Source organism: Triticum aestivum, chromosome 1A (genome assembly GCF_018294505.1).
Source record: "Triticum aestivum cultivar Chinese Spring chromosome 1A, IWGSC CS RefSeq v2.1, whole genome shotgun sequence".
In the NCBI taxonomy this organism is placed as follows: Eukaryota; Viridiplantae; Streptophyta; class Magnoliopsida; order Poales; family Poaceae; genus Triticum; species Triticum aestivum.
This window is the reverse complement of record NC_057794.1, coordinates 563397044-563413074: the sequence shown is the minus strand read 5'-3', so window position 1 is coordinate 563413074 and position 16031 is coordinate 563397044. Positions and strand designations below refer to the sequence as shown.

General features: G+C 46.5%; 1 protein-coding gene and 2 long non-coding RNA genes across 3 annotated transcripts; all 3 read right to left on the bottom strand.

Annotated features, from left to right (window-relative positions):
- Positions 1–4178: 4178 nt before the first annotated feature.
- Positions 4179–6922, bottom strand: LOC123068151 (uncharacterized). The gene is made up of 3 exons (XR_006431585.1): positions 6757–6922; positions 6278–6625; positions 4179–5955 (listed from the first exon to the last, which is right to left on the bottom strand). It is a non-coding gene; the product is annotated as an uncharacterized lncRNA (long non-coding RNA).
- An 870-nt stretch (positions 6923–7792) lies between these two features.
- LOC123068144 (pentatricopeptide repeat-containing protein At5g56310) lies at positions 7793–9959 on the bottom strand. Its single transcript, XM_044490622.1, has one exon. The coding sequence runs from the start codon at positions 9914–9916 to the stop codon at positions 8483–8485; it is 1434 nt and encodes a 477-aa protein (XP_044346557.1). The 5' UTR covers positions 9917–9959; the 3' UTR covers positions 7793–8482.
- Positions 9960–11447: 1488 nt separating this feature from the next.
- Positions 11448–13804, bottom strand: LOC123068136 (uncharacterized). The gene is made up of 3 exons (XR_006431570.1): positions 13380–13804; positions 12552–12669; positions 11448–11782 (listed from the first exon to the last, which is right to left on the bottom strand). It is a non-coding gene; the product is annotated as an uncharacterized lncRNA (long non-coding RNA).
- Between the last annotated feature and the right edge of the window lie 2227 nt (positions 13805–16031).

Genomic DNA, 16031 nt, shown 5'->3' with positions numbered 1-16031 from the left:
TTTTCACAACAAAGCAAAAGAGCATGCAGAATTCTAACAAAAGGAATGCAACAAAATACATGGAACCAACATGGCAGAAAAGGACATCATGGACCATTGCTGTAACTCCATTTTTACTCTGATCCAATCATTTAGCTAAACTGATATCGTGTTGAAGCAAATAATGTTGAAGAGAACAAAACCAAACGTTGCAAAAAGGAGCAGGGACACAGATGGAACTTAAGTTATTTTATTCTTCAGTTGCACAAAGTAAGCATCAAGAACTCAGCTCTAATTAGTTCCACGTTGTATGATAAATTCAGGTGAAACCGGCTTGAGTTGTAAGCATAATCTAAGCACCAAAGTCATATGAGAATGAAGTCAAACATTGAAAACAAAAAGGATGCTACACCTACACATCCTCTTGCAACAGACTTGTAAACTAAGGCATTATATTTACAAATCTCAAATTACTAAGAAAATGTTTATGGGATCTGTGAATAAATAACAAATAGGTTTGGAGTCGAGACCTGCTCTGTGTGTTTGCAGCTTCGCCTTGATGGTGGCCTTCTTGGTGTTGCTACATTACATGATGCACGGCATCTTCCGCTGGAGTGATGATGTTAGAAAGAAACAACATGAAAGATAAGAGTATACAGAAAAGAGTATGAACACTTTACATGTAAATAATCAAAATAGTCCCAGGACAAAAAGTATGCACATCAGTTCTGGCAAAAGTTTCTACAGAATTTTAAAGACCATTTTAACCATACGCGGAAATCATGTCAGTGAATTTTCTTGTGACCCTAGGGGTAAACCATGCATACATGTAATCAAAAGAAACTTGCAGAGGAAGAACAGAATGCCAATATCTGATTTACAGGTTTACTGACGTGTAATATATTAGATCTGCTGTACCGTATTGCTTTTCTTGCGATGGACAAGCAGTGGCTGGATGAGATGAACCTGCAAATTTGTTCCACTCATTATTTGGTTTCTTAGAAGGTTTAACCTGGCCAGATATTGGAAAAGTGGAAACATTCTTGGCAAACATTAATGTGTTCGGATATTGGCAAAATAAGATTGGACAGACCTCTGTAATTGAAGGCTGCTTGCATGCCAATCTTGGTTCTCTGCTCTGTTACCCTGTCGACTACATCTTGAATCTTCAGTTCCCAAGAAAACTCAAGAGTAAAACGTTCAAAGTAGTTCCTGGTCTGGTCAAGAGCGAAGAGCGAGATAGTTTGTTGTTTGCAGATATCTTGCATCTGTGGTCCTCTAAACTAATGGAGAAACAACATTGGAGTGTAATGGTGTCCTTGGAGAGTTCTCATGGACAATAGAGAATCAGAGTCAGACCATAGTTATGCTTATTTGGCACTTCTTTTTTACGGGCAACAGCGGGAGCTCCGCCAATTCAATATAGTAGAGGGAAAAATTGTACAGAGTAGAGGTTACAAGAAAAAGGAAAAACAATCAGAGGGCAGCAGCAGACTACTCGCGGTATGCCTGCTCAACCCTAAACCCTAATCAGGGCTACAACCCCCTCAACCGAGATAGTCCCATTTTTGAAGATGCACCTGTTTCTCTCTTTCCATAGATTCCAGGCAACATAGACGATGGCCGTGACCTGAGATGTTCTTGGTGTATCTTGACTCTTGAGGTTTTGTGCCACCAGTTGAAGATAGAGGTACTGATCGTTGCAGCTTCCGCAGCAGCAGCGTGCAAAGTAACCAAAACGCACCAAACTTGCTTGGCAAAACGGCAAATCAGCGTCAAGTGAACTGCACTTCCACTAACCTGATCGCACATAGGGCACACCACAGCATGTGGCCATCCCCTGTCCCTTAATCTATCTGCCATCCAAATCCTGTTTTGGAGAAGCAGCCAAATGAAAAGGCACACTTTTCCTTCAGATTTCACAGACCAACCCTTGTGCAGTCTAGGGTCCTTGATCTTTCCAAGGAATTGAGTGCTGTAGGCAGAACCAGCAGAGTAGCAGTTATTAGCAGTGAGGTTCCAGGTTATAATGTCCTGGCCATCACCCAGGTGACTAGTGAGAACAAGTGCTCCTATCCTGATGAAAGAGTTAAATTGCGCTCAGAATTTAATTTCCGAAGGCCTCTCATCCATCTGTCAGTCGTCATTCCATCTTGGACCGAGAGGTTTTTAAGGGCAGCTAGGTTGTAGAGCTCCGGTCAAGGTCTTTTAGTGTGCCAGTTTTGATGTTGATAGCGGTGCAAGAAGCAAAAAGGCGCCTGTCAGTCTCATTGCAAGGAACTGGGAAACCTTTCCATGGTCGATCAGAGTTGTCCCAGCTCTACCATAGCCACCTGAGTCGCAAGGCGTGGCTGTGCAGATCAAGATCCTTGATGCCAAGACCACCATAATCCTTCGGGGAAGATACTTTTGTCCAATTGACAAGGCATTTACTGCCATGTGCACTCTCTTCACCACACCAGAGGAAGGAAGGTGCGTCTGGTGTTATCAATCCTTTTGATCAACCACTTTGAGGGAATGTGAGAAAGTAAGTAGAAGGGCCAAGAGTACCGCATTGACCAAGACCAGGCGTCCTTCCCTGGACATAAGCTTGCCTTTCCACGGTTTGAGTCTGGTCGAATACTTATCTAGCAGAGGCTGACAATTAAACCTGTGCAGGGATCTATAGTGCCAAGAGGGAGAGCCAGGTAGCTACAGGGGAAGGACCCCAGTTTACCACCAAATCCAGAGAGAATATCTCCGAGATCCAGGCTCTGGTAGCTGATAGGAAAGGCCACACATTTAGCTAGGTTTATCTTGAGGCCAGAGACTGATCCAAAAAAAATTCAGGATAGCAGAGACATTGTTGACTTAATTCTTGCAAGGGATTAAAAAGAAGGCAGCATTATCCACATAGAAACTGGCTCTCATCTTCGATGCTGTATGCATGACGGGCAAAAGAAGTCTACATTCAGTAGCCTTGGCAAAGATTCACTGCAGTGGCTCGAGGGCTAGAATGAGGAGCATTGGGGCAAGCGGATCTCCCTGTCGCAGCCCACGTCTGTGATGGAAAGGTTTCCCAAGGGTTCCATTAAGGTTCACTCCAGAGGTGTAAGTAGCAGGCGAGGAGGAGTTCAGATCCCTCCATCTAGCACTGAAACTAAAGGCCTAAAGCAGGTTAAGGAGATAATCTCAATGAACGTTGTCAAAAGCCTTGGCAAAGACGAGTTTGAGGAATGGCAGGGGTTTCTTCTTGCAGTGGGCTTCCTTTACAATGTTTCTAACAAAACAGGAAGTTGTATTGAATAGATCTCTTCTTGATAAATGCGCTTTGACAGCTCGACACTAGAGATTGCAAGGCAAGAGCAGGCCTGGTAGCAATTATCTTCCCTAGGATCTTAGCCACACTATGCATGCGGCTTATGGGCTGTAATCAGCAGCAGAGACAAATGCCCCCTTCTTTGGGATGAGGGCAATGTTTGCGGAGTTTAATAAGTGCCAATGATCACCTTGGAGCAATCTCAACTGGTTAATAGCATTCAACAGATCCATGCCGACAATAGTACACTAGATCTTACAAATAAAAAAACCAATGCAGCCATCAGGTCCAGGAGCTTTCTCAGTGGGCAAAGCAAAAATGGTAACTTAAGTTCATCCATGGAGAACTCATTAGGTGCAACAGATTAGCAGTGAGAGGTTGTAGAGAGTCCAGATTGAGGCCCAACACACTTGGAGTAGGTTCACCCAGGAGAGAGTTAAAATGGATCAGAAGAATTTGAGCTTTCTCAGGGTGGTCATTGATCTGAATTCTATGGTCATTGGAGAGCACTGGCATGTGATTTTTTTCTCCTTCACCCATTTGCCCTTAAGTGGAATAACCTGGTATTAGCATCACCAGATCCAGGTAACCCTTGATCTTTGTCTCCAACGAGCTCTGTTAATTGCTGCAAACCCAAGCAATCTGTTTTTTAGGGTGGTGTGAAATCTCTTTCAACATGAGTCAACTCCCTGTCCTCCTGAGCAAGATGCAATTGGAAAATCACCTCTGTTGCAAGCTTCTCCTTAAATCTCTGCTCTCGTCCATGACTGTTACTCCATTGCTTCAGTACTCTTGCGGTCCTAGATAGCTTGATATGCAGATTCTTGACAGCGCCAGTTGAAAAAACAGGCTTGCACCAAGCCTTTTGGACCACATCTTTGAAACCATTAAGACTTGCCCAGTAGGCCTCAAATCTGAATCCCCTGTAATGCCCAATGTGCATCTTCTTGAGAATAATGGGTCGATGGCCAGAGATTGTTGTGGAAGCAGGAATCAGGTGATACTGCAGATGAACAATAGCAAAATCATCAGGGCAAGCCACCAAGATGCCCCCTCGGGTGCCAATAGCCGGTTTGAAAATGACATTGGCAGAGAACTTGCTGGCAGGGATCTCAGTGACCGGAGCAGGGGAGAGGTCAGCCAACTTAGTCTCCTGGAGGCAGACCAAGTTGCAGTTGTGGTCAGCAATAAAATTTTGAATCGCTCTCCTTCTAGCCAGGTTGTTTAACCCTCTGACGTTCCAATTAATAAGTTGTATATACATTGCAGGGATCATCGCGGTGGGGGCGTTGCAAAGCGGTTGGACAACAGTCTTCGCGAATGGCAAACAAACAGCCCAAGGGATAGCCGGCATTGCAAACAGTAGTGAACAGACACCAGAATCTGAATTCTGAAGACACAAACACAGCATACAGAGATGCAGCAGCACTAAGCAAGGAACAGGGGTGACGCAGAACAGAGACAGGAACCAACAGAGGGCAGCTGATAACGAAGTGGAAGATCTAACATTGGTAACAGTGGGGGCGCTGGAGACTAGCAGAGGCAGCCGATCAAGCCACTGCCAGAGCCTCCCCAAGCAGAGCTTCCAATCCTCCTAGGAGGCAGTTACAATGTTCGTGAGCAAATCAGTGGACATCCCACGTTTGGGGGGTGATGGCTCTAAGTCCTAACGCACCGGCACCAGCCCAAAGGGCAGCCTCATCCTTGATCTTCATGGGTAGGTCGTTCACCGATGGGGACCCTTGGTTCAAGACGCAGTCACATCAGCTTTCTTCCCCATCTTGCGAGCAGGGTTGGCGGCGTCCATCAAGGCCGTGACCGGCTGCTGGTACAAATCTCCATACTTCTTCAGGGCAGCAGAGGTGGCGGTCGATTCATCGATGGGTTCACAAGATTTCTTCAGCAAGACAAGCTTGACCATGTCCATCGTCAGTAGACCTGCAGTGGGCTTGGCAGCGACCACTGCATCTTGCCAGCTTCTCCGTGGCAGATGGCTTCGAGGCCGCCGGTGATAGCGGTGGTGGCGGCGAGAAAAGGATGCCAGGGGAGTCGGGCGAGGCAAGGCTAGCAATGAAGCCAGTCAGGGCAATGGGGCCTCGAATACTGCAACACTGAGTCTTTGGAAGCTCCACACAGATAACTACCAGCAAGTTGCGGTCACTTTTATCCAGATATTGTGCACATTTGATGTCCTTCCTCCCATATTTGCTTCCTGGGAACTCTACGGACACACTGTTTCACTTCAGTTGCCTGTAACTGGAACTAAGACAGATGCTTTGTAGGCGGAAGCCGAGTAGGGATAGATTGCTCTAGGTCGTCAATGTTTCCAAAAGCAGCAACAATGAAGATACTGTCCTCCATGGTTCCAGAAGCAACAACGATGACGATACCACAATTCGCATATTAAGCAGCAACAGCCCCGGGGATACAAATCCTCAGTTCCACTTCCACCAATAATAGCATTTTAGATACCATCTTCGTTAAAGGCTTGAAGCTGGGGAAAGAGCTGGAGAAGATAGAAGATGATGTTTCTCCGCTGGAAGGTGATGGCCGAATTCTGGGCCGAGACCATCATCCATATCGTGACATCAGACAGTGTCAAGGTGCACATCGAATGGCTTGCGCAAGGAGGAGAATTCCTTGCTCATGTTTGGGCTCTCCTCAATCACGCAGGCATCCTGAAACATGAACAGAAGCAAATCCATGAAGAAACCGTGTAATGATATTGTGCTTTTTGTACTCCCATCCTATTGTAAGTTACCAAGTATTTTTATGCTTGATCCCTAATGTGTTCCAATTTGTTACCAATCAATCAAAAGTACTTCATTGATGCGACATGTACCTAATCTGGACCAGAGAAACAACCTAAGTTTTCTATTTGTTCACTGTTGCCAGGCCAGTTTACTGAGCCAAGATCTATGACTGCAATCCATGACGCAGAAAAATCCGCAGTCAGCATGGCTAACAACATCTATCTTATTTAGTGAGAACAGTACCAACCTTTTCTTAGCTGGCAGGGTGAGAGGCGACGGCACTTCTTTGGTTTAAATAGATACTTTGTCAGCCGGCAGGGTGGCAAACCGTGGAACTTCTTTGGTACAGTATTATTTGTTGATGAACATCACAAAGAGAAAAATTCTGTGGGCGGCTGGTTACTTGAACAGGTCCACTGTGATCTCCAACCAACTGGAACAATGATCTACGCATGCCTGTTGTCGAGGGCATCTTGGAAAAGAGTGTAAATATACCATTCAAGACGAGCATATGAATAGCAGCGTTGATCTGAACATAACCACCCAGGATCTAGATGGAAGAAGCATGTTTTCCTTTGGTGCAGTGCCAAAGTATCTGTCATGGTGCAGACTTGAATCAGCTACATTAATGACGAAATAGTCTAGATATAGAACAGAAGTCGTGTAACTGAGAGTGAAGCACATATCACAGAATATTTTTCATAGGAGCTGCCATAGTGACATTACCTTGTGGAGAGCTGGAAATGTTTCCACAGCACCAACCTTTTGTTAGCTGGCAGGGTGAGAGACAACAGCACATCGTTGGTTTCCATAGATATTGGTTTCCATAGATACTTTGTCACCTGGCAGGGTGAAAAAACCGGTGCACTTCGTCTGCAGATACAAACGCAAGGTCCTGCAACAGGAGGTTAAGAGGGTTAGAGAAGTACAACGTTATCTAGCTGATGCACATCACAAAGAGAAAGATCCTGTGGACCTTTAGCTGAGCAGGTATACTGTGATCTCCAGCCTACTGGGACAATGATATGCGCATACCTGTTGTCAGGGGCATCTTTGGGGAGGAGTGTAAGTACACCATTCAACACAGGCATATGAATAGCAGCGATGATCTGAATATAACCACACATGTTCCGGATGGAAGAAGCATGTTTTTCATACGGCACAATGCCAAAGTATCTGTCATGGTGCAGACTTACATCATCTGCATTGACCAAAAGAGTCCAGATATACAACAGAAGTAGTGTAATTGAGATTGACGTATTGATGTATTGATCGACCTTATTTTCATAGGAGCTGGCATCGTGACATTACCTTGTGAAAAAATGGAAATGTTTCCACTTTAGTTAAATAGCTCATTGTCAACCAATGATCATATTGAAAAGCTCACTGGTCGCTCTCGATTCTAGAATGATATGCATTCATCTGGTTTGCCGTCTTCCGCCAAGACAGTGATATGCTTGATAGGAGTGAAGTGGGAAAAAAAACAGCGTCTGGCAAAAAGTTAGCTATAAGATGAGTACATATTGCAAGGAAGGCATTAGCGTCTGGCTAGGCAAGAAGGGAAAATTGTAGCAAAATATCACTCTGTGCTTACTGCAATAGAAAAGGGGGAAATAATCTACAACAGAGCATCAATATTGCTATGTTTATCTACAATCAATTACTGTACCTAATAAATTAAGCATTTGACTAAAAGAACCAAGTTTTTGATTAAAGCCAAACCTCAAATATCTAGCATCGCAGGACACTATACGTACCCCTATTAAGGAATGCTGGATCACACCAACAAAATGCATACATCTGAACAAATAATTATACCAGTACAATGGTGAATGCACTCGATGAGAATATACGAACTGGGCAAAAGATGTTCTTCACATATGGCCCATAATATATTATCATCATTTGGAGACAATCAATCAGAATACAAACTAAATATTGCATCAACCAATAATCTGCAAAAGAAACTAAAAAAATACATCTACAGCTTCATAGTTCTCTTCATTGTTCCAATACATGGAAACATAAACCTGCATCCTGTCTTGTTCTTTATGGACACATGGCAAGATCTGAACATTGCCATATTGTAGGAAGGAAGGAATTAATTAAATTAAAAGATGTGCTAGAAACTATCCATCATTGTGTATCTAGTGACTCACGATGGTCTTATTTGCAATAAAAGCAGTTCTATGGGATTCTCTAATGGACTGTTCCATTTTTCGTGGCATGAGGCGATGGCTTGCTGCTGTAATGCTGAATTTGGTCCCAATGGTGAACAACTCATCTGTATCTCACCAAAAAGAATTAGTATTACTAGCCCCCTGATGCAAAAGTTGGTTGAGTTCACGATGTTGATAAAATACTGGCAGTCAATCTGTTCATGAACAGCAAGCAACTTCCTGATCAGCACTGAGCTGCAATGAAGCCAACACGTCTTCCGTCACTGCCATAGTCAGCCGGCACTGCAGCCAGCAACAGCGCTCGACCCGGGGATCTTTGACAACCGTGCATCCTTCATCACTTTCCTAAGTTTATCCACGTCCTGCCACCTCCCAGCATCTGCATATATGTTGGACAGCACCACATACACGCCATGGTTGTTGGGGTCCAGTTTCAGCATCTCTTGCACAGCCCGTTCCGCGATATCAATGTCGCCGTGGCTCTTGCAGGCTGTAAGCAAAGCCCCCCAGATCATAGTATCAGCCTTGCATGTCATCCCACGTATCATCTCTTCTGCCTCCAATAGAAGTCCACTCCGGCCGAGGAGGTCAACCATGCACCCATAGTGTTGGATGCTCGGAGTCACCCCAAAGTCCTCCATAGATGCGAACACTCTGCGGGCCTCGTCGAGCAGCCCTGTGTGGCAGTATGCTGACAGAACCCCGACAAGTGTGGTTGCATTCGGCGGCACACCCTCCTGGCGCATCTGCTCGAACATCGCCAGCGCATCCTTGCCATGCCCATGGTGCGCCAACGCTGAGATCAGGGCGTTCCACGTAGCTGTATGCCGCTCCGGCATCCCCTTAAACACCGCTACAGCCTCCTCGATCGCCCCATTCTTTCCATACATGTCGACTAATGCTGTGCCAAGGATCACCCCCACAGGCGCCGCCATCCCCCTCCTCTCCATGATATCATGCACACGCCGCCCCATCACGAGCCCACCAGACTCTGACCGTGCGCAGGCCGACAGCACCGATGCAAGCACCACTGCACCAGGCTCGAACCCCTCATTGAGCATCTCATCAAAGGCTCCCATGGCGTCCTGGTACCGCCCATTCTGCGCATAGCCAGAGACCATGGTGGTATACACCACCACGCTTCGCTCGGGCAATTCATCAAACACCTTCCGCGCGACACCAATGAGTCCAGCCACCGAGTACGCGCGGACAAGGCCGTTGGCAACGTAGGTGTCATGGTCGAGCCCGTGCTTGACGATGAGCGCGTGGATCTGCGTGGAGACAGGAAGAGCGAGGCGAGCGGAGGCCTTGAGGAGGAAGGGGAAGGTGTGCCTGCCGGGGGAGTAGGGGGAGCCGGCGGAGTGGCGGAGGTGGGAGAAGAAGGCGAGGGCGGAGGCGGGGTCGGGGGAGGAGGCGAGGGCGCGGAGGGAGGTGTTGAGCATGAATGAGTTGGGGGCGTAAGGGAGGGAGGAGAGGAGACAGAGCACGGCGGCCGGAGGGGAGAGCGAGGCGTAGGCGTCCAGGAGGCGGGAAGCCGCGAAGGCGTCGTTGGCGATGCGGCCGGAGACGAGCATGGCCGCGTGGACGACGGTGAGGCCGCGGAGGGTGGAGCAGCGGTCCGCCAGGAGGGACAGGCTGACGTGGCCGCGGCCACGGACTACGGCGCCGGCGCCGCCGCCGCCGCGGAGGAGAGGTGACGCGGCCATTTGCGCCTGTTTGAATGCGAAGTTGAGAGCAAGTAGCCCGCACCTCGTTTTATCCACGCATGAATTGTTTTGCAGTTTTCCTATTTCTAAATTTCAGAAGTTCCCCGCCCTGAAAAAAGAATCAGACGGCTGTTTGTATTTTCACTTTCAGGCCGTTTTTTATGGCCGTCAGATGTACACGAATCTTAGCGCTGCTCGCTCTGTTTGTCTCATGTGGCGCGTGTCGGGCTTCCGTCGGTTTTTTGGCTGATGGAGCGGGCGTAGCGGGTGTTGCTCCGTACCCGAATCCGTTTTGACCAAGGTGGTTGATCGGCGACCCGTGTGAAGAAATCATTTCTGTAATGGAGAAGGAAGGGGGGAGAGGCGGAGGCGGCGGAGGGGAGTCACCGTCGCTGGCGAATAGCGGCGAGGGGCTGGCGTGATGTTATGAAGAGCAGGAAGATGCCATCGAGCAGCCCTAGGAAGAGGAAGGCTAGTTGTCGCGGAGCAGCAAGAGGAAGGAGAGAGAGTGGTACGGAGAGGAGGTCGGCGGAGTTTTTTCGTCCCGCCACCAGGTGTTTCGCCAATGAGGTCGGAGTCAGTCGTCGGCGCCTACCAGGCGGAAGGCACAACGAGCCATTTCCCCCAACCCCACAGCTCTCATCTGAGTACTATTTTCTCGGACAGTATTTTTGGTTTCATTCCCTGCATCCATTTAGTCGCCGCTCGTTAGATCCTTTTGCTTGTGTGGGGATTGCTTCATCATGCTTGCACTAATTTCACAGTACCGTCTTGGTTCATATTCAGCATACCCGTGGAGCTCAATGTTTTCGCCCAAGTAATTTGTATGTGGGGTATTCACCATCAGTAATTTGTATGTGGGGTTTGTGCGTTTAGCTATGTTTTCCCATTCAGATTATGTGTTATGTGGGGGTACTCATTATCAGTAATTTGTATGCAGGTGAGGTTTCAATTTTGTAGAACTGAAAAAACCTCATCCTTTGGTGCACACATTGTAGAACTGAAAAAACTTTATCCTTTGGTGCACACTAACCGACGAAGGAGATCTAGTGTATTTTTGTGTTCCTCGTAGGTAGGCTAGGTAGCTACTTCATCCATGACAAACTATAAGATGTTTTTATGCCTTATGGAAAATCAAAAACATCTTATATTTTGGTGCGGAGGTAGTAGTTAATTGGCCTCATCCTCTCTTTTTTGTTGTGTATTTTTTTTCTTTTGCAAGTCGGATTTCTAGTATGTCTTTTCTGAGTTTATGCTTTTTGTTCTTCATCTTGTTTTTTGACAGAGTGATTTGTTGAAGCTACGGTTCAAAGAGATTAGGTTGTTCTTTTTTCATGGCGATGATGAACAATCAGGCTGCAGGTGGGACTGATAGCGGGAGTCCCACCACATCTCACTTAGTCCCAACAGGTTTTGGTAGGTTATAACCAACAACCCAGTAAAACTTACGTGGGTTAAGTGGGATCAAGTGGGTTCCCACTTCCAACATGTAGATATGTAACGTATGTGTGCAGATATACGAAATAGATTCTACTCACAAAGTATGTCCAAATATAAACAGAGGGTGTACCCAACATGCATATATGAACCGTGGCTGTATACAACATGCATATGTGAATTGTAGTTGCAAGTTAGAAATCACCTGAAAATAATATAGCTTCGGTTCAGGCTACATGCAACCAGACTGCAACACCATTTTTGCTTCAGAAGTGAACATCACTTCATTAATAAACACCACATGACAGAAAATTTGTGAACACATCAGAAGGCTACATGCTCTAAATATGGTGGACATGAGCCATTTTTTCTCTTCCCGTTTCGAATATCTCCAAGATGTTGAATCCTCTGGAATGCATTTTAAGAGCCCTGCAAGTATACAATCAAGTAGAGTGCTATTTTCTTATCAAGAAAAGCTAACATTATATTATATTAAGAATAGGAAGATGGACAAGAAAAGGCAGCAGAAAAACAAGAAAGTATTCACTCTCTTGCTAAGCTCACTCCTGCAATAAAATCACATCAACCAAGATGGACAACAGCTATTTATTCAATGGATGAACAAGCTAGTTGTAAGCTGCTACCTAGGAAAATAAACACTTTTCTGCTCCCAAACTATGGTCTTCTTTGTAAGAACAGTCCGGTACTTGTAAGTAAAAATAATTAAGGAGAATTGGAACATCGTGTACGATAAAATTTAATAATACATTGTGAGTAAGACAAGCACATATATCAGTATATATCTATGAGCCCCTGAAAAGCATGCTGAGGTACTTGTAAATTATCTTATCAACGACTGCAGTAAGAAAGAGAACAAAAAAAGGCCTAGCAAAACAGCGGATGAGAGCACATTTCAGTATCCACCTGAAAGCATGTGAAATAGTAGTACTTCGTTGGCTGTTTCAAACACTCAAGTACTAACATGTAGTGAAATCTGTCCTTGTCTAATACTAGTATTATTCAGAGGAACACAAACAAGTAACATGCTGCAGGCTGCCCTGTTTCCTTGTACCACCTAACTATCATTTTAACTACAAAGCTTTGGATCTTCAGTTAGATAAATCACAAAGCTTTGGCTTCAGTTAGATTCAAAAACTTTGGACCTTCAGACAACAAATGTACCAGCGATCGGATGTACCTGTTGCCCAGGGCAGGGGCGTCAAGGTTGGGGGTGGCGGCGACCTGCGCGTCCGGATCGATGCTGCCTGTGACCTTGGGGTCAGGATAGGGGCTGGCGACGATCTGACCATCGCGTCCTAGTACAGTAAAGAGTAACGGGTTTTCAAAATTGTAACAAGCATCTGCAAAAGAAGTACAACTAATATGTAGAACAAGCATCTGTATAACTAGTGCAACAAGCATCAGGTCGGCAGGGCAGAGGACGTTCCTACAAAAAAAATATTTACAAAAAATGTCTTTAATTTGATCAAGCCAACTGCATCGACTCGACCATGCTGAAGAGCCTGTGTTTTGTGGTTACAGCATGCCCAAGAAGCAAAAGTGAAGTTAAGAAGAAAAGAGGTGGATGTGTTATTTCTGCAATCTGTTTTGCTCCGATGTAGTAGCAGTAGCATTAGTGTTACCGGACTTTCTATGAGACGATTCCAGCTGTGTTTTACTTCAATTTGGATTATGTCAAACTTGATTTGAGCAGAAAATGGTAATCTGTGACACAAAAGACTGTTGTCAAGCTTCTAGATTGTTTTGTTAACCTACTTATTACACGGCCAAATTAAGCCAAAGTATATCTTCTCATGAGCATTCTAAAACAATTTTCTGAAACTAAAGAAAAACTAAAGTGAGGTGGTATTATTTTCTGAAACAAAGTTCTGTAAATTGTTTGTTGATTTGTCTATGGTTTACAAGCATATTTGAGCACTTGTAAAATGTTGAACTAGAATAGCATTCTTTGTAAGAAACAATAGAACATTCTTTTTTAATAAAGAAAACAGAGGACTCAATTCACCTTCCTTGTATATACTAGCATTTACACTGATGCACTGTGCAAACGCAAACTCACTAGGATATGAGTCGGACCACCAAATCTTGGATGGAGGAGAAGAGTGGAGAGAGATGCCATGAGGGGCAGAGGGCGTTGGAGGGGGAGTCGACACTTGCAGAGGCGGAGCTCAGGTGGGCGGGGCTGGCACGAATCGGTCCAGCGAGCTAGGCGCTGCTCAGGGGGCGGCGCATGGTCCGGCGAGCTGCATGCTACTCAGGAGCGGCGTACGGTGAGGGAGAAGAGGGGTGGCCGGAGGAGCAGCGCGCCGCCGGCGGCCAGGCCGAGGGGCGGCGGCTCGAACCCTATCCCCGCGAGAGCTCACAGCGCGGTCGTTGGTTTGTCTTTTTTTTTTTTTGGAAAACTGTGAAAGTGGTGAGGTGGTTCCAGCGGGCTGAATGGGAGCCCACTTATTTTTGTGTTGTCCAACGGGTTCCCACTAAAAAAAGGGAAACGTTTCCCCACGGTGCACCGGCCGAGCGTTTCGGCCGGTCCCGCGCACGCAGCTCGATTGGGTAGCGATCCAGCGCTCCCGCACCTCCGGATCCACGTTGTGTCTTTTTTCCTTGGCCCATCACGTGACCTTGGCCCACCATGTTTACTCGGTCAGCTCTTTTTTTCACCAACCGCTCAAGCTGTGGGGTAGGAAAAATATCTACAACTGCAGACGGACGGAAGTTGCATCCGTTTTTTGCTACAAAGACGACATTTGTTTGCTGCAACTGTTGTTGTCTTTTTGCTACGATCAGCGTGTTTTTTTGCTACATCCATTTTTTTAATGGTGATGATTGGTGGCCGGCGTTCGTGCAGATGACTGGGACAACGATTTTTGCTGCAACTATCGTCGGATTTTGTTACAACTGACGAAGAAATTTGCTACATTAATTCATGGCAGAGATGCACCCGGGACAACAACAACGATGATTTTTGGTTGCAAATGTCGTTGTCTTTTGCTACCACCAGAGAGGTTTTTGCTACATCTATCTTAATGGTGATGTTTGGTGGCCATCATTCGTGCAACCCGTGCAACGAACATCGACGGTGGAGAAAAGCTTCAACTATCGATTTCTTGCCCAAATGAAAAAAGCTGCAACCGTTTACATGAAAGCTTCAACCCTACATTTAAAAAGCTTCAACCCATAAACTTTTTTGCTGGAACCAACTACTGTATTTGTCGTTGATTCTTTTTTGCTGGAACCAGTGTTTTGTTTTGCTACCACCAACGGCTTCATTTGCTACCACCGGCGACATGGTTTGCTACCACCATATGCAGCGGCCGGTCGACGTCAATGTTTTTCTTGCTACAACAGTGTCATGTTTTTGCTGCAACCGGCAGCCACAGAAGATACAATCGGTTAACATTTTTGCTACAATGGCGCCGGCGAGCTTTCAATTTGTTGGAAGTGTTGCCCTTTTTTGCTACAACCGGTCGTTCTTTTTGCTGCTACCGACACCCCGATGGAAGTACAGTTTTCTTACGAGCTCGTCGCCGGAGCTGTTGCGACCTGCAACCACAGAACGCCGGAGCTGCGTTGGCCATCACCGGAGTTGCGACCGTCGTCACCGGGAGATGCAACTACGGGGACACGCTGCTGCATGCACGGAGCCAACGAGAAACACATGAGACGACAGCGGCGAGGGGCGACGAGGGGCGGCGACCAGCGGTGAGGGCGACCACCGGTGGCGTGGGCGGCGACCAGCGGTGAGGGCGACCACCGGTGGCGTGGGCGGCGACCAGCGGGACGCGCCAGGCGGTGCTTCTAGGCCGGGTGCTTACGACGAGCGCGGGGCGGCGCCATGGCCGGGGCGACGAAGCACGGGCGGCGCCCTTGCCGGGGCGACGAGCGATGCGGCGGGCGGCCGGGGCGACTAGCGCGGGCGGCGCCATGGCCGGGGCGGCGAGGGCGACGAGCACGAGCGGTGCCAAGGCGGCAAGCGCAGGCTTCGTGGTCGCACATCCGTGGGAGCCTTGACTGGTTCGCTCCTCTTTTGTGTGTGCTGGAGACGAAGATAAGGTAAGGAAAAAATAGAATGGAAGCTGCAATCTGAGGGTCTCGTGCAGCCAGATCGAGCGGCTGGGGGCAGACCGGCCGAAACTTTCGGCCGGCGCACCGGCGCCCAGTGCTGCCCCTAAAAAAAACTAAAATGATTAAGTGGGGTGGACGCAATTAGTTCCTGTAATTATTGTGAATCTTCTATATCTAAATAGTTAGCCCACATTAACATATTTTTCTCAACATGCAAGCATGCCACCTCATCATTCAACATGCATAGAAAAGGCCTACCTCAACATGCAACTATGCATATTAAAAATCCACTTAATATGCAAACATGCATGCATGTAAAATTACATTCTATTATGGTATTAAATTTAATTCTTATATAATTTTAAAAACTACTATTTCAAACATTCATGTTCCATATAACCAAAATCTCACTAAAATAATGCAAAATATTCCCGCAACAACGTGCGGGGCATCATCTAGTATGAATAAAGTTACAGGTGTTTCTTAAAAGGAAGCACCTACAGCATGAGATAACAACGTAAAGTTGTTCTATTTTTCTTCGACCATCATAAACTGGGGCTGCTCAACATGGGATTTCTTTTGTCGTACATGA